At 41.5% G+C, this 25631-nt stretch overlaps 1 protein-coding gene across 1 annotated transcript in view; it reads right to left on the bottom strand.

The window, feature by feature from the left end:
* The window catches only part of Lnp1 (leukemia NUP98 fusion partner 1), a 17845-nt gene extending 1428 nt beyond the window's left edge, over positions 1-16417 (bottom strand). Inside the window, exons 1-2 of the mRNA XM_057765799.1 lie at positions 16003-16417; positions 383-613 (exon numbers count right to left, since the gene is read on the bottom strand). Of these exons, the coding sequence (XP_057621782.1) occupies positions 383-613; positions 16003-16164 (393 nt within the window). The 5' untranslated portion in view covers positions 16165-16417. The remainder of the gene's footprint in view (positions 1-382; positions 614-16002) is intronic.
* Positions 16418-25631: the final 9214 nt, after the last annotated feature.

Raw genomic sequence — 25631 nt, 5'->3', positions numbered from 1 at the left:
TTTTTGTACATGTGTATAAATTTACAGAGAAATCCCACTGTTTAATAGACATGCTTTAAAAATTATTGACAAACGCCACTATTTAATGCAGTTATCTTTAAACTACTATGTAGATTATTAACAGGGAAATGTATAAAAGAATATGCATTCTAAAAGTTTTATTTTGCACTGACATTTTATAATATCTTTTATTTAGAGCTGATATGAAATAGATTTTTAATACTGAGTTATCATTAAAAAAAACACTGAGTGGTGTTTTCAAGGCGCTTATCATAAGCTATGAGTATAGAAGTTAGAGGTGGCCTCTCTAAACTGACAAGACAAGCACTTCGGGCTTCCTTCCCTATGGCTTAAATAATGATGGCCCTTATGCTGCGCATACCGAAGAGGGAGCGTGCTTGGTTCGAAGGCACAGGTGCTGCTCAAGGGACTCTGAAAACTCCTGCATTCTGGAATGAGCTCCTCTTTGTGATCCCATTGGCTCCTTCAGTGACCCATCCACCGAGAATTTTCTGTGATACTGCATGGGAAGATGCCTTCGGGATCCCTGGTCCTCATGAGAATTTCGTCTAGGGTGGCAGTCAGCTGATGTAATGCTGGACAATGCAGGAAACTATGAATATAGAAAAAATTAAGTTTACCTCACCGTGGATATGTGCAATTCTAACACAAAGACAGGATTCATATAAAATAACAACCAAAGAAATCATATGTTCTAGGAAAGTTTTGAATTCTTTCTCAGTTAGAGCTTCTTCTGCCATAAGGTGGCAGAAGCAGTGGTTACAATACAGAGCATCTCCAGACTAACATTATTGCTTGATCTTCTACCAACAGACAGTGGAGGACTCCAAGCCTTGAGTGAAAATGCCAGAGTAATCCTTTAAAACATTTAGTGACACTAAAAGCATTTCAGAAATAACGAAAAGATGAATATTTATAGACTTTTAAAATAAGAAATAATGGAGGAGTTATGAGGAACAATTATCTAACCTATATGTAAGAAATCACTAATACATATCAAAAGCAGTATAAAATTAAGACTATATGAAAACCTTAAAATCCTATGCATTATCAATACCTAACAAATATCCAGAACATACATAACCATATCATAAAGGTTTCCAGACATGGAGGTCATATAATATAATGACATCAATGTTGAGGTCACAGTTGAAAACAAACAAAGGGAGAGTTCAGAGAAGCCAGATTTCTGGGCAAAACCGTGATGCTCTCTGTTTTCCTCACACTCCAACCCACTTCAGTGTAGACTCTGTACTGAAGACATTTATCTCCATGTTGCTAAATTCTGCACACTGTTTAGTCTGTCTCAGTCACTGGCTCCTATTCAGCTTAGTTTCCCATGAGCCCTCCTGGGAACAGGCTTTCCTCTCCCTGCCATCTCTCTACATCTTCAGCTTCCTTAGATCTTTCTATCATAGCAGCTCAGACATTTTTGTTCACTTCTTCCTTCAGCTTTTAAGTGTGGGGAGTCTCCAAGGTTGCAGGTTAGTCCCTTCCTTTTCTCTCTCTCTGTATCCTGCACTGTCCCCCTACACCTGTCTGGACATCAATTTCTAGCTATGACTCTAATTTATATCATTAATGCTGACCTCTCCCTGAGCTGTCTATTCCACTTACTGTACTGTTCCATAGACTCTCAAACTGACATGCATATCTCAGCGCTCTAGAAAACTGTAGAAAGATACGGTTTTGGACCAGGCTTCCAAACTGGCTCCCAACAGATCAGGCTAAACTAGAAATGGAGTCATCCAAGCTAAAGCTCCAAGTCACTGAACTAAGAACCCAGAAGAAATGAGACAGCTTGAGCTTCCCAAACAGGCTAGTTTCAAAGGGTGTGCTAATAAAGTAACCCCTGGTTTGATCCTTATGCAAAGATAAAGGCCTAAAGTATCTTCGCATTAACCCATCAGTCATTTTTCTACTATTTGTCACTCTATCCAGACTTTTAAGTAAAGAAACTTGGAAATATCGATCTGATTTTGTCACTTGTTTCTGATGCTTTCATTCTCTCTGTGTCTTTAAAACCATTCTCACATCAGAACTTGCATCCCATTTGTCTGTACAATCAGACATTGAGCACGGGTGATGAATCCACTAGCGATGCCTTCTCAACCAATGCATCAGTTTGAATGATATTTGTGCACTGCACTTCAAGAGCTGAGGGATCCAGGAGAGAAAGTACATTAGCACCTGATTTCAGAAGGTAAGAGGGAAAGACATGTTGAAGAAGACAAGAAGAATTGCCTGTGTACTTCCTCTTCCAGCTCTAAGCAATGAACAACCTGCGGAGGGGAGAAGGAGGAACTAAATCAAGTCCTTAGACAGTGCACACAGATTAAACCTCTGGAACTATGTGAGACAGGTACCAAGGCAGCACCCCTCAACTGTGAGGAGCAGAGGAAGAAGAAGCCATCATATTGTAGAGCAGGAGAGTTACTACAAGACTTTGCATTCTAGTCCAGGGCCAGGGCTTGCTGCAGTGAAATGCTCACCAGACAGAAACTAAAACCCCAAGCCTTGGGTAGAAAACAGGTTCATAGAAATGGGTTAATTTAAGTTGTAAGGGCCAGTTAGTAATAAGCCTGAGTTATAAGCCAAGCATTTATAATTAATAAGTCTCTGAGTAGTTATTTGGGAAGTGGCTGGAGAACAGAGCCGATTGCAATCCTGACAAAAGACTCCATCTACATCACTGTAGCTGGTTATAACAGTCTGGAAATGATGAGTCTACCTGAACAACTGGCAGTATACAGCAGTGTGACCCTGTGTCTTGCATGGGTGCTGCACTGTCTCAATAGGCTTTGAGTTTGGGTTGAGGTTATGAGCCAACATTCTAGTATCAGTGATCACATAACTGCTCATTGCAACCTTTCCAAAACTCCAAACAGCATAACATGGAGAGAATACTTTCCACTTAGGGAACGTAAAGGGAGGGAAGAGCCAAACTGTGGCCTGAGAACTTAAAGTTCATCCTTCAACAGTAAATTTTCCAGGAACTGGGCAAATTCCCATAGCCTAACTATAGGCCAAAGACTGTGGACAAACCCTCTGATCTACCTCAACCAAGGGGAGGCTGTGGGAACACAGCACCTTTTTTAGGCACTATTTGATTCATACTATGCCCAATTTAGGGTTTGGAACAAAACTGAGCTATGTTTCCCTCTAGTGTTGAAATATAATAATATAATAATACACCAACAGTGAGACTTCAACAATAGTGCCATCTAGTGATAAAATAGCAGAAATAACTTTAGGTTTGGGAAAAGAAGCAGGCACAAACAAAACTATACAATAAAAATGACACAACAACAAAAAATAAAAACTGTTAAAAAAAAAACAGGTACAAATAGATACCTATCACTTAAATGTGCAGACAGCATTTCATGCTGTATTGACTGGTTCTGTGTGTCAACTTGACACAAGCTTGACATAGAGCCTTCAGAGGAAGGTACCTCTGAGGAAATGCGTCCTTGAGATCCAGCTGTAAGGCATTTTCTCATTTAGTGATCAACGAAGGAGAGATCAGCCCATGGTGGATGGTGCCCTCCCTGGGCTGCTGGTTCTAGGTTCTATAAGAAGGTAGGCTGAGCAAATCATGGGAAGCAATCTAGTAAGGCCACCCTTCCATGGCCTCTGCATCAGCTCCTGCCTCTGGGATCCTTCCCTGTTTGAGTTCCTGTCCTGATTTCCTTCAGTGATGAACAGCAGTGCTGAAATGTAAGTTTAATAACCCTTTCTTCTCCACTTGTCTTTTGGTCATGGTGTTTCATGGCAGCAATAGAACCCCTAACTGAGACATCACATCAGCAGGAACTGCCAGAGGTTTTTTTTTTTTTATCTCACCTAGTGTTCAAAATATGATGCCAGAAATTGACTACATTAGTCTACATAGCAGCTCTTAGTGGATTCCTCAAAGGAGATGTTTCAGTAAACCCAATGAGCTTCCAGAAAAACACAGAGAAATGATACAATACTCTAACAAAGGGATTTCACAGAAACATGGGGGCAGTTTTTAAGAACACAGCTAAAATCTTTGGGGTGAATAGTACATTAAGCAAAACTTAAAACACAATGAAAGGCACCAAGAGCAAAACAGACCCAAGAGAAGAAAGAAAAATGGGAGTGAAGACAGGCTACTTGGAAATACAGAGAAATTAAAAAAAAAAAAAAAGGAAGAATGAGGAGAGTGTGGGATCTGTTGAGTAACATGAGCAGAGAAATATTCAACTTACCAGGGCTCAGGGGAAGTTGTGAATATCAAAGGGAAAGCTTGTCAGAGTTGTAAAAGGAAATTCCCCAAACACAAAGATGAAATCAGACACTCAAGTCAAAAGTCATAGTCTGCCTCAACTCAAAAGAGTGTACTGTAATTATAGTCAGTTTCCCCAAACATTCCACAGGAGTTAAAGGGAGTTTTTCAAAGGCTAGAGATAAGACAGAAGACTCCAGCATCAGAACAAGTAAAGAAACAAATAGCAGGTACTTGGGAGTTTGGAAAGCATCAAAATGCTCTAAGCACTGCTTAATGGGTCATACTAGTAGGGGCATGGAAGACGTGGGGGCTGGCTCAAGATGTTTCAGAGGAGAAAAATTTTACCATGTTGCCTAGAGATCTTTCTTGTAATATTTTGATGAAGAAAGTGACTGCTTTTTGTCCTTGTCTGGAGAGACTGCCTGAGGATAAAATGAAGAGTTTTGGATTAATTGTGTTGTCAGTGTAATGGATTAATAAAAATGCTGCAGATCCCCAGATCCTGGGTGGCTGCAGTGGCAGAAATGCTGCAGGTCCCCGAGTGGTGGCAGGCAGTGGGCCATGTGGTGGCAAGGCAGGGGGCAGTGGGACCCAAGAGTAGCCAGTCCCAGGCAAGGATGACACAGTTCCCCGAGTGGCTGCAGCAGACCACAAGGAGAGACAGACAGATGAAGTCCCCGAAGTGGTGGCAGGCAGTGGGTTGTGGGTCTTGAGAGCAGCCAGTCCCAGGCAGGGAGCCATGCGGCAGGAGAGAGACAGATGGACAGGCACGCCATGGAGAGTGAGGTTGGATATTCATTTAGTGGGTTATGGAGGGGGAAAAAAGGAGGGGAGAAAAGCAGAGAAACAGAGACAGAGAAAGAGACAGAAAGACAGAGAGAGACAGAGACAGAGAGACATAGAGAGATGGAAGAGAAGGGAGAGATAGAAGATGCCTCTTCTAGAGAGAGATGGAAAAGGAAGAGACTCAGACTGTAAGCAGGAAGGAAGATCTGCCTGCCTCAGTTGGGGCGGAAGGAGTGAGGGGGGAGACTTGCCTTTTAAAGGGACAGAACAGATCATTACAGGCAGGTGAAATCACAAAACAGCCTAGTATATATTGTGTCGTGTGAATATTAATGGTGACTCTAATGATGCTATTTAATGAAAAGGAGCAAATTGAGCAGGGTAAATTACAAAAAGGAAATTTTGAGAAGGTAAAAGACCATCGGGAGGAGGAATGGAGCTAAATTCTGTGTTCAAGGAGATAAACAGATTAAGAAATGTAACAAAGGGAATGATGACCTCAGGGCAAGATCCCACCCAGCTAAATTTAAATTTCTGACTTGGGGAAAGAAACTAAAGAAAAACTTAGAGCTGGATATGGCAGGACACACCTTTAATCCCAGCCTTGAGAAGGCAGAGGATGGTAGATCTCTTGAGTTTGAGGCAAGTCTGGTCTATAGAGCAAGTTTCAGAACAGCCAAGCCTAGGCAGTGAAGGACAGAAAGCCAGTGAAGATAAGTGAACAAAGGGGTCATTTTCCAGCCCCAGCAAGCAACAGAACTTGGTAGCTTCAGTCACATGGTTCTGGCTTTGGAGTTAAGGACAGAAGAAAGGAGTTATGGAATAAAACCCCTGAGGCTAGGCATGTGTCAGGACTGTTCCAGAAAAAAGGCTTCGTATAGAGGCCATTGTGTGAAGCCGAAGCCTGAATTGCCTTGAAGAATCCAAGACGTTAGAGATGCCAGAGGTGTGGGATACGTGCCAAGGAGATCTGCTAACAGGGAGTGGAACCATTCCAAGAGAGAGAAATACGTTACAGTCAACAAAGCTGAACAGCGTTGGAGATCTAAAAAGCGTTTCAACATCAGAAATGAAGATGCAAAGTTTTGAGTTTGCCCAGCTGGTTTTCAGTCTTGCTTTGGTCCAGTATTTCCTCACTGTGCTCCCCTCCCTACATTTTGGAATGGTAATGCCCTTATATGTTGGAAGTATGTGATTTTGTAATAGTCTGCTCTGTCCCTTTAAGAAACAAGCCATGCCCACCCCCTCTCCAGTCTGTGGAGGCAAGCTGATCTTCAGCTTCCAACCTGAGTCCCTTCTTTTGCGGCTCCCTCTCTAAGAGGCAACTCTGTCTCTCCATTCTCCCCACTTCTCCCCTTCCCCCTTCTCTCTCTCTCTCTCTCTCTCTCTCTCTCTCTCTCTCTCTCTCTCTGCCTCTCTTTGTGCTCTTCTCCCTTTCTCCCCTTCCCCTCCATAACTCACTAAATAAATACCCAACCTCACTTTGCATGTTGTGCCTATCCATCTGTCTCTCCTTGTAGGACTGGCTGCCCCATCAAGGTCTCTCACCTACCATGCGGTTCCCTGCCTGGGACTCATTGCCCCTCATGGCCCACTGCAGCCACTTGGGGAACTGTACTGCCCCTGCCTGGGACTGGCTGCTCTCAGGACCCACAACCCGCTGCCTGCCACCACTTCGGGGACTTGCCAAGTGGTCTCATGGCCCACTGCCCACTGCAGCTACTCTGGGACCTGCAGCATTTTACTTTTACCATTACAGATTTGCCTTTTGATTTTGACTTTACAGAGGGTGTTAAGTCGGGAGTGTAACCCAAGCCCCTGGCGTCCATCCCAGCCTCCTGGTCTGGGAGTTGCTTTGGTCTGGACTCCAAATCCTAGCATGCCAGGTCCAGAGGAGGGTCAGGATTACCTCCACAGGATATTTAAGTGGACTTCCAGAAGAGGAACATGTGGTTTTGAGTTTGCATGTGCTCTCTGCTTTCCTATCTCCCCACCATGTGCTCAGCCATCCGAGAGCACTGTATTTAATAAAACAATGGGCATTTTAATTTGGTTTAATCTGACCTAATTGGATTTCTTTGTGCCAGTGGAGCAGCTTGTCTTAGGATTTCTTCCTAACAGAGGGATCACAGTTAAGAGACTGCCATGTGTCTCAGAAAAGACTTTGGACTTTGAAACAAGTTTGAGACTATGATAGACCATGGGAACTTTTTAAGTTAGACTAAATGCATTTTGCATTATGACATTGTTACAAGATTGTGGAGGGCCAGGGAGTGGAATGTAGCAGTTTGGATGTAATTGGCCCCTCTAATATCATAAGCAGTAGCACTATTAGGAGGTAGATATCATATAAAAACCACAGATGAATGGGCTGTGCCATCAAGGAGAATCCAAACTTAAGAAAAGGCTGGAAGAAATGGTAGAAGCCAAAACCACAGTTAGACATGAGGGGTGCCTTTTTTAGCCTTGTCAAAAGACTGGAGTCAGCTGAGGACAGATGTTCTGAGCTTGGGGATATATTAATATAAACTTCAAACATGGAGAAGCAAAGAAAACAGAACTGAAAACAAAAGTATACAAGACAAACAAGCAGAAAGGACCGTGAAGCAGCTACAGGGGGCATAGCATTTTAACAGGGATGAAAGAAGAAAAAAGGAACAGAAATGTTTAAAACAAATAATGATTGAGAATCTTCACAAATTAATGTCGGATATCAAAATTACAAACCTAGGAAGCAAGGTCTACTGTCATACCATACTGAAGGTACCCAATCTTGTAGGATCTCAGAAGCTAAGCAGGGTTGGGTTTTCCTAATACTTGGATGGGAGGACACCAAGAAAGACCAGTTCAATGAACAAAGAACACTCATACCTGGGCAAATCCCTTATAAACTATTGAAAATGAGAGACAAAAGGAAAATAACATGTACAAAGGAATAAGATAAGACCTAGTCTGACTGGTCAGAAGTTGTGCAAGCAAGAAGAGAGCAGAGAAAAAAGACAGCACCATTGATTCAGTGCTCTGTACAACACTAAGTTGCCAATCAAAGGTGAAGGAGAAATGTTTCTCAGACAAATAAAAATTAAGGAACTTAGATGCTAGCTGATTTTCATTTTGCCAACAATATTTTGCAATAAGCTCTTTAAGCAAAGGGAAAACGATACATCTTAGAAACAGGTCTGCATGGAGAAAAAGAAGTGCATCAAAGAGAGTCAGTGAAAGTAAAGAAAACATCACTTTACTTTTTCTTAATTTATCTGCAAAAATCAGTTTATTCCAATTGATAATAATAGCCACTCATACTTGCTAATGTATGTCATATATGTGTATATGTATACTATGTGCTAATGCATGTCATATATACATATACACACATACTTACATGCTTACATACATGTGAACTGACAGCAGTGATTGAATGAACAGGAAGGAGGAAGTGGGATTCTTTTGTGGTTATAAGGTGATCTCCTTCCCGTGAGGTGGTGCCATGTTTTATAGAAGTGAACTTGTAAACTCTAGAGCAAACACTAAATAATTTTTTGATGGAGGTGGGTCTTATATCTATCTGTTGCTTTCATTGGTTAATTAATAAAGAAACTGCTTGCCCCTGATAGGACAGAAAATTAGGTAGGCGGAGTAGACAGAACAGAATGCTGGGAGAAAGAAGCCGAGGCAGTCAGTCGCCCTGATTCTCCCGCCGGACACAGACGCAGGTTAAGATCTTCCCTGGTAAACCACCAGCTCATGGTGCTACACAGAATATTAGAAATGGGTTAGATCAATATGTAAGAGCTAGCCAATAAGAGGCTGGAACTAATGGGCCAGGCAGTGTTTAAAAGAATACAGTTTCTGTGTAATTATTTCGGGTAAAGCTAGCTGGGTGGCCAGGAGCTGAGCGGTGGGACACAGCCCCGCTGCTCCTTCAACAATTTTTTTTAAAAAAAAGACGTCCCATCATAATCTAGTGTCCCCACACTCAGTGGATGGCAGTACCATTCCCTTGGATTCATGCACTGAGGAACTGCCCTCAACACCCAGATGTGCAGCTGGCATATTCCCCTTCTCAAGATCAATCATTTCTTCAGTCCAAGTCATCATTATCATCCTTTATTAGATTAGTGTTGTTCACCTAATGCACGTTCCTGAGAGTGCACATCTTGTATCTACTCCCACTTCCTTTGTTTCCCAAAACCAGGATAGTTAAAACAACAACGAACTCTGTTTTCATTTTGTCCCAGCAGCTCAGCCAAGCGACCCTGGCCTCCATGGTCTTCTCTCTTATACAGGAAAGTAACTATGGAGGGAGTCCTCCCTACAGTGATCTCACCCACTGCCATCTCTCTTCTCATCCCTACGGGCTGTGAAAACCACACCTTTAATTCCAGCACTCGGGAGGCACTGACATGCGGATCTCTGTGAGTTCTAAGCAAGCCAGAGTTACATAGTGAGGCCTTAACTCAATAAAATAAAATAAAAAATAAAATAAAATAAAATGAGAACCTCTGACACAAAGATGTCCTCTATCATGCCAAACCCAGAAAAAAATCAGCAAGCAAGGCTGGAAAGAGATGTGTTCATACTCTGCCTACCTGACAATTTGTTGCAGAACTTTCCTCATAAAACAGCCAAATGTACAAAAACAAACAAACAAACAAACCACAAGAAAGTCCTGCAAACAAAGGATGACTTTCATACTTCTTACACGAACCCATACTTGTATAAAAGGGTTCAGACTTTTTCACAATTGTAACAACTCTGACAAGACACTTTCCAACAATGGCACCTCCACCAACAAGCAGATGGTGACTCCTGCTTTGTGTCTTCAAGAATAAAGGCCTTTGTTTATAACCAGGGCATGTGAGTTCCTCCCTTTCTGCTAATAAAAAGACTTTACTGTTTCCTCCTTCATTACATATACCTGAGACTTGATGGAGCATGGACCCCAGATTGTAATTAGTGTACTCGTTCCTGAGTATAAAATTTCTTTGTGTTGTTTATTTGTTTATTTTCTACCCATTATTTTGACTTTGACCTGGGTAATCATTTTCACTCTCAGAAAAAACAGTAATTCCCCATAAAGCCTTTCTCAGCCACTATGGTTGGGTTGAGTCTCTAGTAGTGGCTGTCCTGGGATCCCACAACGCTCCTTTGTGACACTACATAACTGTAACCAATGTTCTGGCCAACTGTCCAATGTGTCTCTACCATTCGGCCATTTGCTCTACCATATCAAGGGCCATGTTGTAGTACCTGGCCCCCCGACTTGTTCATATCGTGGGTTAGATGTCCACAGAAAGGATGGATGCGTACAAAATTGAAAGAGGCAGAGGACTAAGGAGTCTCCTGTGAGATTGCGTCTCCTAAGAAAGTCAGAAACTACTCCTTTAAAGTCTCACCAACACAGCTGTCTACACAAGAGCTGAAGAAGGACAATGCCAACAAACATGCTAATGTGTGTGTGGTAAAACCCAGGAGGCCTCAACACTACATGAAGAGCTACAGGCAGCAGCAGAAATAAGTCTTCTCCAGGGATGAGACACCAATTCGTTATCCAATACCAATGGCCAGCCCTGAAAATACACACAAGTAAAATTTTAAAGTCTGAGCAGGTTGTACTTATGTATTTGTAAATATATATTATATACATATATTATATATAAGCTATATATGTATATAATCAACAATTAATGAAAAAGAGGCCAGGAATTTGAAAGAGAACAAGAAGGGAGGTGTGAGAGAATTTGGAAGGAGGAAAAAGAAGGGGTAAATGATATAACTGTATTGTAATCAAAAAATAAAAAAATGATTTTTGCATGAAAGATCTAGAGGAAAAAATGCTTATGTTCTTCATCAAGATTATAAAAAGTGGTCAATGATTACATAAAATAACAATTATAACTGTTGGGTTAGCATTTAAAAACATATTTAAACAACACCAACACTAACAAGAGTACAAGACCCAATATCTTGTATGTAGGACTCTCAATGTGTAGAGCATTTCCTGAAAGCCTTGAGATTTATGTGTCAACAAGCTGCTTAGATCTAGCCACTGGGCATTGCTACAGTGTGAGTTGTGTTGCTCTGAAGCTCGTCTATTGAAGCTCCCAGTAACTCAGAATATGGCTGTAACGTAGCAGGAGGGTTTTGACAGAAGCAGTTTGGTCAATGAGGCCTTTAGAATGAGCCCACTTCACTGGTGTGCTGTGTGGTGCGAGGATGTTTCCTTCCTTCTCTTTTGAATATTCTAGCAGTTTTCTTCGGCAATGTTTTACGATCTCTAATAACAGTGAGTACTTACTTGGTACCTGGTGCTGTCTTGAGCATTTATGTATATTAGTCACTGAAAGTCATGGTACCTTCCTGAAGGAGGTATGACTACCACTGGTCCCATTTAGGGGAATCTGAGCAAGGACATTAAGGACCTTGTTTGGAGCCACACTGTCCGTGGAAGCAGAAGACAACAGCAAGAGCTCCTTCCAACTCTGTCACCCTCTCCCCTGCATACCAGCTTCCCCTCATCCTAGAGAGGAAAGTAAAGACCACTGAGCACTAGGCTAATGTTGTGAGGAGTGGCCGGCAGGCTGCTTCCCGCTACCGGGCTAGCTTTACCCGAAATAATTACATGGAAACTGTATTCTTTTAAACACTGCCTGGCCCATTAGTTTTAGTCTCTTATTGGCTAGCTCTTACATATTGATCTAACCCATTTTTAATATTCTGTGTGGCACCATGAGCTGGCTTACCAGGAAAGATCTTAACCTGCATCTGTCTGGAGTGGGAGAATCATGGCGACTGCCTGACTCGGCTTCTTTCTCCCAGCATTTTGTTCTGTTTACTCCGCCCACCTAAGGGTTGGCCTATCAAATGGGCCAAGGCAGTTTCTTTATTAATTAACCAATGAAAGCAACAGATTAGAAAGAAATCATTCCCACATCAGGCTAAATGTTCCACCATTGCCATTCCCTCTCTTTAACTACAGAATGACTACCTATTAAAATTGAATATGAATATAATGTAAAATATAAGAAGCCATTCACCGCCAATCATAAAATATTACAGTATTTTTTCTTTCCAGCTTTTTAGAGATACCTTTGGTATCCAGTTCCAGTGTACCCCTTTAGTGAGTAACTACAGGGGAACTGCTATAGGAATGAGTATGTAACCACCCTTAGGGGCATCGTGGACAAAGATGAAAAATTTGAGAATTTATTACTTTAATTTGAAAATATTCTAAAAGAATATAAAATAGAGAAATGGGATCTGAAGAAAGAAAAAGAGAATGCTGAATGTGGATTGTAGAAACTTGCTTGTTCTCTTCAAATGGCATCACAGGGACGGTCACACATGGCGTCTACCCTGGAGCATGGAAGAGCTGAAGATTCTTCAGTCAGCACTCGGTCTCTTCCCTAAATGATGTTTCATAACTGCAGGGTCCCTCACACAGGGCTCAGGTGATGCAGAACAAGACTGCAAGAACTGTAGTGAGCTGAGAAGATGAGCAGACAACCGGATCCACTAAGCTATCAGAAATGGATTCATAGCAATGATCAGGATAAATGGTTAACATGGAAACAGGTTTGCCTGTTTTGTATCCCTGTGGTGATGGAAAGGGAAGGCAGAATGTATAATAATAGGCTGCATCTTGTCTTCTTTTTTTTTTCACCCAAGGCAATATGTTACAGCTAGAGTTCTCCAATTCTTTAAATCAGCAATCACAGATTGAGTCTGAACAAAAAGCATCGTTCTATGAGGATTGACTTCACCCTGATTTACACTTCATTCTTTCTGTCAGCTTCTATTTCCTACTAGACGAACATTTCCATAAGCATTAGAGATCATCTGTCTATTTTTACTTCATAATCCCCATGTTTGCCACAATACTGTGAACAAAATATGTGTTCAATAAACATGTTAAATGAATTAATGTTCTGTTGCTGTGTTAATGAATAAGACTGAGAAAGATGGATTGGAAAGCACACTCAGTACAGGCAAGAAGGAGGAAACTGCCTATTCATTTAATAACAGTGAATCAATTATTTAGATTTAGAGAGGGAAGAGGTTTTGATTAGAGCAGTGGGAAAAAAGAAAAGAGAGAATGAGAGAATGCATCCTTGTTAATCATTATTAATGAGATTTAAACAAAACAGTTAATCATTATTAATGAAATTTAAACAAAACACAAAAACTGAAAACCACTATTGACCAGAACTTGACAGGCCCTGTTGCTGAGGTTACCGCATACTTGAGACATAGAATATGGAGCCACCAAGCTGGTGTTCACCTAGAAGCTTTATCCCTACTGGTTTCTTTTCACAGTGCAGGGAGGCATGCTACTGAGGAAGAAAAGTAACCATTAATCTCATCCAGATGTTTCCCTCTGTGCGCTGCAGTAACAACTGACCTGGGAAGACATGTCCACTGGGGCGATAGCGGAACAAATGTCGCAGGGTGATCAGCCACTTTCTGATTGGATTTAAGACTCACTCAACAAGATGAAACCCTTACCTGGCACCATTACTGGGCCAGGAACCAACCACTAGACTGTGCACAGACCCCAGGAGAGAACCTACTGCTATTCATCATTAACTCCTGTCATTATACCGTGGATTAGTGCATCGGCATCCTTTATCAGAGAAGCTTCTGATTGCAGTAGATGATAATCAGCACAGTGACCCACAACTGCCCAAAGTGCAGGAAATAAGTGACATCAGAATGTGCAGCCCTAAATAGAATATACATCCCAAAAGCTCAGGGGTCACTGTCTGTGAAAGAGGGGGTGGCAATAACGTAAGAGCTTGAGGTGGTGGATGGCTACGAGGAAACAGTGTCTTCTGGTCACAGCAGAGAAACCGAGATGTGAACTCAATGGTTGTGACAACACACAGAAACCTGTGAAAGCTCAAGCTAAACCAAATCCCCACCCCGGGGCAGGGGGCAGGGGCACGACATTCCACCCCTAGTCAAGTAGCTACTGGCGATTCTTAGCTGCAGAAGGAAGAGAGGCTGGTTTTCTCTAATAGCATAGCCTCTGATAGGTTGACCTCGCTGCAGCATAAGGCCACACACCAGAGAACATGTGAGCAGCACAGACTGCAAGTTGATCTTGCTGGGGGGAAAGAAACACGAAGTGGGGTAGGAAGAGAAGCGTGGGCAGATGTGGACGGAGGTACAGGGGAGAAGGCAAACACAGCTAAAACACATTGTGCGAAATTCTCTGAGAATTAATTTTAAAAGAAAAGTGAAAACCATATTATTCCAAAATAAATTCTAGCACATTTTGGTAATAAAACCAAGATTTGATTTACAAATATACAGCATTATTTATTTAAATGAAGGAGAACTGGCAGGCTTGTTTTCTGGACCTGCAGCCATATCGGCTCTGTGTCCTCTGACTTGTGGGCTGGGTGTGCACTGTTCCCAGCCTCTTCTCTGGTGCTCAGATATTAAATTTTATTCCATATTTTATCTCTCAAAGTACCTACAATCATGTTAACCCATTAATTACAAAACGAATTGCTTATCTGGAGACTGTCGCCAGGTTAAATTAAGGAAACGGTCCATAGTTAGAGACAAGCAGAAAAATACACACACATATATATATACCATTGAGAAATGCTGTTGACAGTAAACCCCCCAGATGCTGCAAGCTGAACATGAACTTCCTAAACAAAGTAGATGATATGTATTTAAAAGTATAAGAAACTCAAGTTTATTTGGGAAACTATACTTTGTAAAGCAGGGGGCTTCTTTTCTTTTCATACTCCACATGACACTAGGAAGCCATTGCAATAAACAGTCAATCACAGTTTTCTCTTATTGCCTTTGCCTGGTCCTCATACCTGGAAGCCTCAAGCTAATTGTACTCCCGGTTCACAGATTTTGAAGATCTTCTTAGGTCTGAAACATTTAATTCTGCTGAGATTGCATGAGACCACACCACGCTGGCATGTATTTTAAAAGAGAGAAATGGAAGGTTGGAGCTGAATCTCACAGATTGCACGCAGCCCGCTTCATTCTTCACCTAAGGAAATGGAAGTTGAGGAAGGACTTGCACCAACCCTGTGGCACTGCCTGTTCATGTGGTGAGGGGCTATTTGAAATGCCTGTGTCTCAGAAAAGTCGCATCCCTCAAGCTGTTGAGTAAAAGTAATTCCTTGCACACATTACCGTACACGCATTGTGGACCTGGAGCCCTGGTGGAACTGACCTTCAGTAGGTTTACCCACGAGTTTACTTTGTTCTGGGGTTGGCAATGAAGGGGTTTGGGTAAGCCGTCTGTAGTAGCTGGAATTCTAAGTGACTAGTGAAAAAGAAATGGCATCATTACTGCTGTGTACCTGGGAAGTAGACAGCGTATCTGTGAAGCCCGCCAGCACAGCAGCTGAAGAAGGCACTGTGCCAGCCAGAGTCCTGACTTGGCCCAGCCTGCCCACCCGCTCCTAGGAGCTTCCCTCTCTCATTGTGCCCCGTGCCTCCGGCTGCTATGAAAAGGGATTGACGGTTGTTCCTTCTCTAATCACAAAAGCTATGGAAACCAAAAGAAAAAAAGTGTATTATCTTTATCAAAAGCAGTGATTTGCTATTTGGGATCTCCAGTCCCTTAAAGGTCATCATATGCATGATCTAATTTCACTATTTCAACACCTATACAGAATAACTACAAATGCCTCTCCTTTGGTCCAAACACTGTCACTCAGTGGTATGAATTCTAATTTATCAGGGACTATGAGCAGATATTATAGGTTCCTGAAAATGAAGAAAGTATTACTTAAAACTTAAAAAGACAGTTCTCTTAAAAGGCAACTCAAACACAGAAAAAGAATTTTTATAAGAATGGACAAAGGTTTGGAAATATTAATTTAAGCCAAAGAACTCCTTGAATATTCTCTAAGAGAACCCCCTTCCCTGCCACTCCGGCTCCCCCTGACTTTATGATAACTCACTGGGCATGGCAGGGAAGCTTTCCTGTAGCTGGCTTCATGTGGTCGGTGGCGGTCCCGGAGACCTCGCTCATCCTTGTCTCTCCAGCTGTGACCCCAAAAGCTGCTCATCCACTTGGCGAAAGACACATCATCATCATCATCATCATCATCTCTGTGATCCATGCAGATGTGACTCAAAATATTAAAGGCCTGCCCCTAAAACTGGCGGAAAAAGTAACCCAAGATCTGATGCATCCACCCAGGACACTAAACGAAACTGGTATCTGAAATGGTCTCTGATAATGGTATCCTTAAAAAAGAAAAATTTACCAAACAACCACTTCATCATCAGGCTGCCTGGAGCAATGTCTATTTATAAACTCTGCAGCCCACACTCCCCTCCCCCTTGTCTCTTTAAATTGAGAGGCTGTTTAATCCTCCGGTTTCCAGGGCTGTGCCTCGCAGCCTAAGGGCAGACAGCACAGTCCACTGCCTGGTTTTCTCTGAGCCTTTCTGCCAAAGGCATGTGTCAGCATCTCCAGCTGTCAACGGTGATGAAGCGTGACCCTCACAATATGCTTGTCAGTTCCAAGCTGGGCTCTGAAATAGGGCCGCATCCAAAAGGCAGTAAACAGCAGCTCTCAAGGTAGTGAGCTGTTGGCATGTCATGTCTGAAGCTAGATGCTTTTCTAATAAGTAAAATGATATAGAAAAAAAAATCTGTCTCCAGGTCAAGTTGGACAGCTTTTTATTTAAGCATTATCTGTACATACTACGATATAAGTGACATAAGATACATGTAAAATATGAACATTTTAAATGTACAACTTAATAAATTTTTATGTATGTATACTCCCATGCTGTCAGTCGCTGTAACTGGCTAATCACAGAACATTTCTAGGATCCAAGAAAGTTCCTGATAACCCCTTCTAATCCATAATTCTTTGAAGAGGTTTCTGTATCTGGCTTCCTTCATAAAACTTCTATAAATGTATAACTCCTGAGTCTTCCTATTCTTTCTAAAATTAAAAGAGCTACAGTTCCAGAACTCGCACTTGTCAGTATATATGCAAGTATTTTAGAAATGTGATTTTTTTTATTATAACAATGCTACAATTGCAAGCCTTGCATCATACTTCGTAGATGAAGAAATTGAGATTCAAACTGATCATCATTTGTCCAGATTCGAACTACTGCTAAGCACCATAGCCAACTTTAAACCATGAGCCTTTTTATCATCCTGCTGATGTTCTACGAGATTTGAGGAAATGCTGAAGCTTCAAAGAGCAGGATGCCTAATCAGTTGCCACGTGGAAATCCTTCCAGGAGCTGGGAAAGAAGAAGGACTTGAAGACTATGCCCATATTCCTAGAGCTTTGATTGTAAACCATGACACTGGGCAGAACTGTCTTTGATTCTTCTTATGGTGAGTGTTATACAGCTATTAATCTGCAAATGAAATGTTGCCCTCTGGAAGACAAAGGAGGCTCCTAAATCTTAGGAAGCAAACAAAACTTACAAGGCTCAGGAAGCACATGGAACTTACAAGACTCATGGAACCCCCTCAAAGTCAGAAGCTTTTCAAAGGCCTTGCAGAAGGTGATAAAGCAGTAAAAAATACTAGGATAACAGTTTCTGGCTGGCAGGCGGCCTGTAAAGTGTGCAGGGAGCTCCATGGATGACACTTTCATGAGTCGTCTTCCACGCTGGGCTTTTCAGTGTTCTATTGACAGCATGGCCCCTGTAATGTATTCTGAGACATTCATGTGAGGGTATAATATCTGTGATTACCTTTCCCTGTGTGGTACGCGATGATGCTCTGGCTAGTTTTATGCCAACTTGTCACAAACTAAAGTTTTCAAGAAGAGATCCTCATTTGAGAAAATGCCTCCATAAGATCAGACTGTAGACAAGCCTGTAGGGCAGTTTCTTAATTAGTGACTGATGGGGGAGGGTCTAGCCCATTATAGATGATGCCATCCCTGAGCTGGTGGTCCTAGATTCTATAAGAAAGCAAGCCATGGGGAGCAAGACAGTAAGCAGCACCCCTCCATGGCCTCTGCATCAATTCCTGCCCTGTGTAAATTCCTGCCTCACAGCTCTTGTGGATGAGCTGTCGTATGGAAAAGAACAAAATAAACCCTTTCTTCTCAAGTTGCTTTTGGTCATGCTGTTTCATCACAGCAACAATGACCCTAAGACAGATGGTGCCCCTCTTCACTATGGTGGCAGTTGCTGCTTCCTGCAATGGGTGAAATATGCAATCCAAACCAAGCCATCTGAGAATGAAGCACCCTTGGGGGAAGCTCAAGATATCCATCTTCCTTTATACTATATGGAGTGACATGCCCTCTTGATAGATGGTGTCTACCATGCAAGTACGAGAAATGCCCCCAACTGTCAATACACTGCATAATATATTGCAATCTCTAAGTGACAAAATTGGTATGATATAATAAGGCTGTGTGGCCTTTGTTGTGTATAAGAAATGCAACTGAGCCCAGATGCCTTTCCAGATTGAGTTTGCCCTTAATAATGGAGGAACAGGGTAAACATATGTGACTGTTATCCATTACATTAGTCTCTGACTTGACAGGAATGATGTGGGGAAAAGAAAAGAATTAAATGGATGTTTTTGTAACTTGAAAGATGCAATAAAAAGAGAATGTAAATTAGATCTATACTAAAGAGCCTTTTATGGCCAAAGATTTGGAACCTGCGAGAAGAATTGAACAATGGGAGTAGGGAAGAAGATACCTTTTGGGTCTGATCTTTACAAAACTAGGAGAGGAAATACATGATTTATCCTGTAGACAAGGGCTTTTTTCTTTTTAAAATTGGTTGCTGTTGTCCTGATAGACAATAGATAGCAACTTGGGGAAAAAAGGAATTATTTCATTGGTATAGGAGGGTCTTCTTTCTATGTATTGCTTTCATTGGTTGAATAAAAAAAACTGCCTTGGCTTTTTGATAGGGCAGCAGCTTAGATAGGCGGAGTAGACAGAACAGAATGCTGGGAGAAAGGAGGCAGAGACAGAGAGCCACCAGAAGCTGCCAGGTCAGACATGCTGAATCTTTCCCCGTAAGCCACAAGCTTGTGGTGAAACACAGATTAATAGAAATAGGTTAATTAAGATGTGAGAGTTAGCCAATAAGAGGATAGATATAATGGGCCAGACAGTGTTTAAATGAATACAGTTTCTGTGTAATTATTTCAGGCATAAGCTAGCCAGGCAGCCGGGAGCCAGGCGGGACTAAAAGCAGCCCGCACCCCTTTACACCGCAGCCCTTTACACCGCACCCCTTTACACCACACCCCTTTACACCGCACCCCTTTACACCGCACATTTCATCTTAGAACCCCCAGACCATGATCCATCACTGAGGGAAGTCAAGGCAGGAACCTGGAGCCAGGAATTGATGCAGAGGCCATGGAAGAGTGCTGCTTACTGGCTTGCTCCTCATGGCTTGCTCAGTTTGCTTTCTTATAGAACTCAGGACCAACAGCTCAAGGACGGCACCACTCACTATAAGCTGCAGTCTTCTGAACTAGTTATCCTCAAGAAAATGCCCCACAGGCTTCCCAGCATGGCAGTCAGGTGGGGTCAATTGAGGTTCATACTTCCTTAATAACTGTAACTTACATCAGGCTGACATAAAACTAGCTTACTTAGAGGTTTTAATGTGGGAAACAAAACAAAAACACCTATGCTAACCAGGCTATACTCCGCTTCTGAATTGCTTTAAATGGGAGAAATTCAGGGCCCAACTCATGCAACAGTGAGACATGGCATCAGATGGAACCATTCTGAGCGTCACATAAACAGAGAAACAGCCATATAGATACTTAACCCTCCTTGAGATGAAAAGTACACAGCATGAGAAAGTATAAAGAGAAATCAGTCTCTGGTGAGTCATTAGGAATACTTAGTAACTTCTGAATGAGTTCCACATAAAAATCATGGACTAGAAGAAAATAAAGAGAACTGGTCATAAAGAGGCAATGTCTGATGTCCACTTTGCTGGGACAGCCAGGCAGGGCTGCATTTGGGGCACAGCTAAAAGAGGGCTCTGGTGGTTTGCGGAGCCCCTTACTGAAATGGTAACTTTAAAAAACAGGTGAGGTTTTGGCTTATCTGATTGATTTACACAGGCATAAAAATTGGTATTTTTCATATGGTAATAAAGCAACCAAGCACAGGTAGAAACAGGCAACACAACGAACAGGTCTGTCAGGGTCACTCAAAGGCAAATTTGGCAACATTTGTGTTGAGTCATGTTTCCTGGGACGGGGGAGACAAAGAGCCAAATGCTGCATTGTTGAGATTATGAAAGGTTTTAAAGCCTGCACAAGTTCTGAGGAGACATAAATTATCAAATAATGCAGATAAGAGAGATTAAGCTTGCCCTAGGATGGAAAATTCTCACCGCAGAGCATGTAGTACATGTTTTTCCCCCTCACTTGGGTACGCTTGAGGTAAAGATTATTTTGTTCAGCAGCCAAGAGAAGCTGATGAAAATTCAAAGGATGTGGTACTGATCCAGAGACTATTAGTGTTGTGGAGTTCAAGACCCTCAGGGAAAGACCACCAAACAAGACTTTGTCAATTTATATTTTGGTTGTGAGCCTAGCCATTAACTGCTGAACCATCTCTCCAGTTCAACTTTTTCTATTTAAAAAGATTAAAAACAAGTTTATTTTATTTATATCAATGCAGCGTTGAGACAAACAGCCTCCTTTGCATTTTTAGAAGCACAAACCACAATTGTCTCAACTCTGAGAGTTTTTCGACTATGTGCATTATCATGTTTTGTTTTGTTTTCTTCTGTTTTGAGCAAGCAGTGGTTAAGAGAGATTACAGAAGCAGAGTAAACATCTGGTTAATATTTTAAGATAATGATTGCCCAACATCTGAAAGGGGAAACAATTTTTGGAGATGAGCCAGGCAGTTCTGAGATCAGTCTCCTTTTTAGATTGCTGTCAGGACTCAACTGCTGATGGAGCTGACCTTGAGGTCATGGTCTAGATATCCTGTGTTGACAATCCTTACGATAAGAATAAGGTCCTGCTGACTCCCAAGCTTTTCTTTTGTACACAGTAACAGTTTGAAATGGGGCTAGTTTTTAAGCATTACATTAGAATCATTGGTGAGCCAGCTCCAGCAGCAGACATTGCCCCCAGGAGTGTAGCCCTGCTCCCCCTTGATCTGAACCAAGCCAAGTTGTGCAAAATGACCTTGTGGAAACTACTAGGGGATGGATCCAATAAATGCTTGCTCTATGAAAACAGCAGCAGAATCCCAGGGAAACGAGGTAGACTAGCTCTTGGAGAACAACCATTGATTGTAGGGGGTTGGGGGAGGAGTCATATTCTATCCATGCCATCATAGCCAACAGTGCTCTTTTGACAGAATTGTTGGTATAAGCAATGAGATCACTTTGGTCTGTATTCGTGCTTGCTAGCGTCTTTTTTTCTTAAGCATTTCTTTACTCTTCAGAGATTATCTGTCACTTTTTTTTGAGTGCATAGATGCAAAACCTCTAGAAAGTTTTCTTTATCTGTTATTAACTTGTTCTTTATAGATTTGTAAAAGCATCTAGAGAACAGCAAAGACATCAATTAAGGAGGGAACATGCCTATTTAAGTGATAAAGAGCATTCCTAGAAGCTCTTGTTGACTTATTGACTAAAATTCCCAGTGCCAAGTGGGAATTAGGTTACCTCACTACAAGCTGTTGGAAAGGGAAGCTTCCAAAGTCCCATAAACCACCTAGGCTATTACTACTGTTACTGGTTATATTGTAAATTACACTCGTTTTGGCTACAAAGGATGGATTAAATCAATCTGGGACTGAGTTGAAAACTTCTGTCCTACATTCTGACTGACATTTGTAGGGCCAGAAGGAACTTTGTGGAGTTCTGGCAGAAAAGAGTTACCAACAGTCTTGCTCAGATGTGGATCCTGTTTTTTTTTTTTAATTTATTTTATTACTTTAAAAAATACCAATCCAAATTCTCACTCACTCCCCTCCTCCCACTCCTTCCACACACCCTCCCACCCCACCCCTTCCAATCTTAAGAGAGGACAAGGCACCCTGTCCTGTGGAAAGTCCAAGGCCCTTTCTACTACATCTAGGCTGAACAAAGGTATGCATCCAAAGAGAATAGGATCCCAAGAAGTCAGTACATGCAGTAGAGACAAATCCCAGTGCCACTGCCAGTGGCAGTCTGCCCCAACTGTCAACCACATTCAGAGGGACTAGTTTGATCCCATGCTCCTTCACTCCCAGTCCAGTTGGAGTTGGTGAGCTCCCATTAGCTCAGGCAAACTGTCTCAGTGGGTGAACCCCTCATGGTCTTGATTACCTTGCACATACTCTCACTCCTTCCACTCTTCAACTGGAACTTGGGATCTCAGTCCAGTGCTCCAATGTGGGTCTCTGCCTCTGTTTCCATCTGTTGTTGGACGAAGGTTCCATGGTGATATTTAAGATATTAAGATTTACAGGGCAAGGTCAGATCAGGCACTCTCTCTTCTATTTCTTAGGGTCTTAGCTGGGGTCATCCTTGTGGATTCCTTGGCATTTTTCTAGAGCCAGGTTTCTTGTAAACCCCAAAATGGCTTCCTCAACCAAGATATTTCTTTCCTTGCTCTCATCTCTGTCCTTCCTCCATCTCAACTATCCCATTCCCAAGTTCTCCTCAACCTTCCCCTTCTCGTCTTCCTTCTGTCCCCGACCCTCAAGCTCCCAATTTTCTCAGGCGATCTTGTCTGTTTCCAATTTTCAGGTGGGTCTATATACATTTTTCTTTGGTTCACCTTATTACTGAGCTTCTCTAGGATCATGAACTATAGGCTCAATGTCCTTTGTTTATGGCTAGTATCCACTTATGAATGAGTACATACCATATTCATTTTGGGGGGTCTGGGTTACCTCACTCAGGATAGTGTTTTCTACTTCCATGCATTTGCATGCAAAATTCAAGATGTCATGGCTTTTTACTGCTGAGTAGTACTCTAATGTGTAAATGTGTCACACTTTCTTTATCCATTCTTCAGTTGAAGGGTGTTTAGGTTGTTTCCAGGTTCTGGCTATTACAAATAATGCTGCTATGAACATAGTTGAACAAACGATTTTGTAGTATTATTAAACATCTTTTGGGTATATTCCCAAGAGTGGTATTACTGGATCCTGAGATAGGCTGATTCTTAATTTTCTGAGAAACAACCATAGTGATTTCCAAAGTGGCTGCACAAGTTTGCATTCCCACCAGCAATGGATAAGTGTTCCCCTTACTTCACATCCTCTCCAGCATAAGAACACTATATCTCCACATTATACATATAGTACTTTATCATCCATATAGTAAAAGTGGTAGGCAGCCATAAAATTGAAGTCCCTCCTTTACCCCCCTCTCTATTTCTCTCTCTTTAGGTTTTTGAGTCAGGGCTTCTGTGTATCTCTGGCTGTTCTGGAACTCACACTATAGACCAGGCTGGCCTTGAACTCACAGTGATCTGCCTATCTCTGCCTCCCTGAGTGCTGGGATTTAAAGGCATACACACCACCATGGCCCAACTATCTTCTCAATTTTTAACCAAGAAGCTAGATGCAGCCACATAAGGAGTAGGAGTGCATATAGGCTAAAAGCAAATTAAATGCACATCTGCATAACCATTTAGATTAAACAAGGTAAACAAGTCAAAGAGCAATTCATGCAATTTCTTTAGTTTTTCAAAGAGCTCCTGACAATCCACAAAAGTAAATAAATAAAAGGAGAAAACCTCTTAAGAGTCATTACTGACAGCAATCTTAACAAATGCTTTGGTAAATGATTATATGCATTCATGAGGTAACCAGTTCTGTAAGCATTGAGTTACCCAGAGAAGACTGCTGAGATAAAATATACTATAACCAAGAACAGGTAAACATTTAGGAAAAAGTATATGGTGGACATAGGCTCAAACTGTCAGGAAAGAGATGGGTACTCTTGCTGTGGTCTTGTACCCCTTCACTTGTATTGTTTTAATAAAGAGCTGATTGACCAGTAGCCAGCAAGAAGTAGAGGTGGGGTGACCAGGAAGGATGTAGAGGCAGGGCAGTGAGAACATGAGAATTCTAAGAAGAGGGAAGCTGAGTCTGCAGCTGTCACCCAGACATAGAAGAAGCAAGATGAGAATGCCTCGCTGATAAAAGGTACTAAGTCACATGACTAGCACAGACAAGAATTATGGCTTAAAGTAAGATATAAGAAATAATAAGAAGCCTGAGCTAATAGGCCAACCAGTTTATAATTAATGTAGACCTCTGTGTGTTTCTTTGGGACTGAATGACTGTGGGACTGGGGAGTGGGGGACGGACACAGAAACTACTGCCAAATACTCCACTCAAGGGTACTAAAGGGTAGCCTCAGAGATGAACGTGATGCTGAGACTTTTAGAAAGCCACAGTATTTTGATGTTGTAAGAGAATATATTGAAAGCAGAAAATATTATTTACCCATATCTTATTCCGTCAAAGATCATGTTCAAAAAGGTATAATGAAGCTAAAGGGTTGTTCCAAGATGGCTCATTAAAGTGACCAGTGAAATGGACTACTGAGAACAAACAGACCACTGATTGGAGGCTAAAAGTTGATATGGTGTGAGACTATATCTTAGGCCAATTAAGGAATCAAGATAAATTATACAACAAAAATAGTAGCCTCATCAAAATTAAGTGATAATGTGAAAAAATAAGCAAATTAAGTCAGTATTTACAAGAATTACCAAAATCAACCACATCATTTTTTTTAGAAAACACACATTTAGTATTTTTCTCACAAACCTTACAAAGAAGGTCAATATTCACCAACTGTAATCCCATCAAAAGTTAAACTCGTAGACACTGTTTTAACTAAAGATAATTATTGAAAAGAGAATTCTTATTGAAAAATATACTTTGTGTGTGTATGTGTGTGTGTGTGTATGGTATGTGTCTGTATGTGTGTGTGTCTGTAAATATGAAGTCAGTGAATGTGGATACCATGGCACATGTGTAGATGTCTGAAGACAACTTCCATGTTGGTCTTTATCTTCCACCTGGGGATAGGGTCTCTTTGTTGGTTACCATGGTGTACACAGGGTTAGCCAGTCTGAGAGCTTCCAGAAATTCTTCTACCTGTGCTTCCCAATCTCACAGAATGAGCATTGGGATTATAAATATGTGCTACCATCCTGGTTTATATCTGTTTCTCCGTGGGGAATGTTTCACAGAAAGGTATTTCTGAATTACTCAGCTTTCTCTGTATCACATGAGAATATGGTATAGCCTAATAGTGAAAACAAAGACATGAGTTCTATATTAATTCTTTTCATTGCTCCTTTTTAAATGAATTACAAGATACAGCAAGACCAGGAGTCTGGAGACTATCCACGTGGCAAATTAAAATGAATATTTTACATATGATTCTGATTATAATACCATGTGTGTGAAATAAACTTGACATCCAAAGAACTTCAAAGATAAAAATAAAATAGTTACATTTAAGTACCTTTAACAAAATTGGAAGTATAAACAGTACAGATCTGTTGTGTGTATTGAATGCAGGTCAAACACAAAATGAAAGCAAGGTTCATTACAAAAAAGAAAAGGCTGATGCAAGAGAGA

The sequence above is a fragment of the Chionomys nivalis genome, chromosome 3 (assembly GCF_950005125.1).
Source record: "Chionomys nivalis chromosome 3, mChiNiv1.1, whole genome shotgun sequence".
Classification (NCBI taxonomy): Eukaryota; Metazoa; Chordata; class Mammalia; order Rodentia; family Cricetidae; genus Chionomys; species Chionomys nivalis.
Note: the sequence above shows the minus strand (reverse complement) of the source record. Positions and strands in the feature narration are given on the sequence as shown.